This window comes from Arachis hypogaea, chromosome 11 (genome assembly GCF_003086295.3).
Source record: "Arachis hypogaea cultivar Tifrunner chromosome 11, arahy.Tifrunner.gnm2.J5K5, whole genome shotgun sequence".
NCBI classification, from domain to species: domain Eukaryota; kingdom Viridiplantae; phylum Streptophyta; class Magnoliopsida; order Fabales; family Fabaceae; genus Arachis; species Arachis hypogaea.
The window spans coordinates 18989832-18991071 of record NC_092046.1 but is presented as its reverse complement, the minus strand read 5'-3'; the positions used below and the strand labels follow the sequence as shown (position 1 = coordinate 18991071).

General features: G+C 47.6%; 1 protein-coding gene across 1 annotated transcript; it reads right to left on the bottom strand.

Annotated features, from left to right (window-relative positions):
* Nucleotides 1-205: 205 nt before the first annotated feature.
* Nucleotides 206-1240, bottom strand: LOC112721092 (uncharacterized). Its single transcript, XM_025772165.1, has one exon. The coding sequence runs from the start codon at nucleotides 1238-1240 to the stop codon at nucleotides 206-208; it is 1035 nt and encodes a 344-aa protein (XP_025627950.1).

The window sequence follows — 1240 nt, the reverse complement described above, 5'->3', positions numbered from 1 at the left end:
CTCTTTCTTGCCGAGCTTGTGGCTCCTCCACCTGCAAAACCTCCGGAAATACAGTTAATATACGTGTGCGTTGTTCGGGATGGTTGTTGTTCGGTCGGTCTTTATCTCGGCCATGTTGTGTGGCCGAGCTTTGGTCTCCAGAGGGGGGTGCTCGCCGCTGTATGTGGCCGCCGATGTATTTGTCCAAGTGACCTTGCCGAACTAGTCACTCTAGTAGGTCTTTGGCGATAACACAGTCGTTGGTAGTGTGTCCGTGCTTCTGGTGGAAAGAGTAGTATGTTGATCGATCCGTGCCATTTGAATCTGGGTAACTGCCGGCTTTTCTTGTTGGCTTGATTAATTTTGAATTCAAGATTTCCTTGATGATATCGTCGCGCTTAGTGTTGAATTGAGTGTAGGACTCATATCGCGAAGTCGGTTTGAAGTTCTTCTTTTTGTCTCGAGTTTTGGCGTCGTCTCTGTAATGAGACTTTTCTGTTTTCCGAGCTTGCCGGAGTTCCTCGATGTCGATCTGTCCTTTTTCCTTTTCGCGGAACTCGGCCATAGTCTTAGGTTTGGCCACAACAATAGTTTCCTGAAATTTTCCTGGTCGCAATCCGCTTTTTATGGCGTGTAGTTCCACCTCGGGATGGAGGTCGGGTATACTTATGGCTATCTTTGTGAAGCGCGTCATGTAGTCCTTGAGGCTTTCGTGCTGGCCTTGCTTGATTATGTTCAGGTAATCGGAGTCATGTAGGTAGATGGCCGATCCAGCAAAGTGCTCCTCAAAGAGCTTTGATATGTCTCGAAATCGAGAAATAGAACCTGCAGGCAAAGAACAAAACCAATCAAGTGCAGGGCCATCTAAATAAGATGGAAAGCAACGACACAAAACTCTATCAGATGCACCGTTTACTATCATTATGGAGGTGAACTTCTTGATGTATTTCTTCGGATCGCCTAACCCATCATAGGGAGTTAGGGTGGTCGACAGAGTAAACCTCCGGGGTAGCACGAAGTTCATCACCTTGGTCGTGAATGGTCCAGGGGAGCTTTCGTGATCGTCATTCTCGTTGTCTTGCTGAGCTTCCTCATTATGCTCAGGTTGCTCCTCTTCCTGCCGAGCAGTGTCTGAGACGTGTGTTGGCCCTGACTGCTGCTCAGCTTCTTCTGTTCGTTCTTGCCGATCATTGTTGTTTTCGATTTGGGTGTTATTCAAGTTGGCAATTTGCTGTGCCATTCTTTGGTTCTCCTCGGTCAT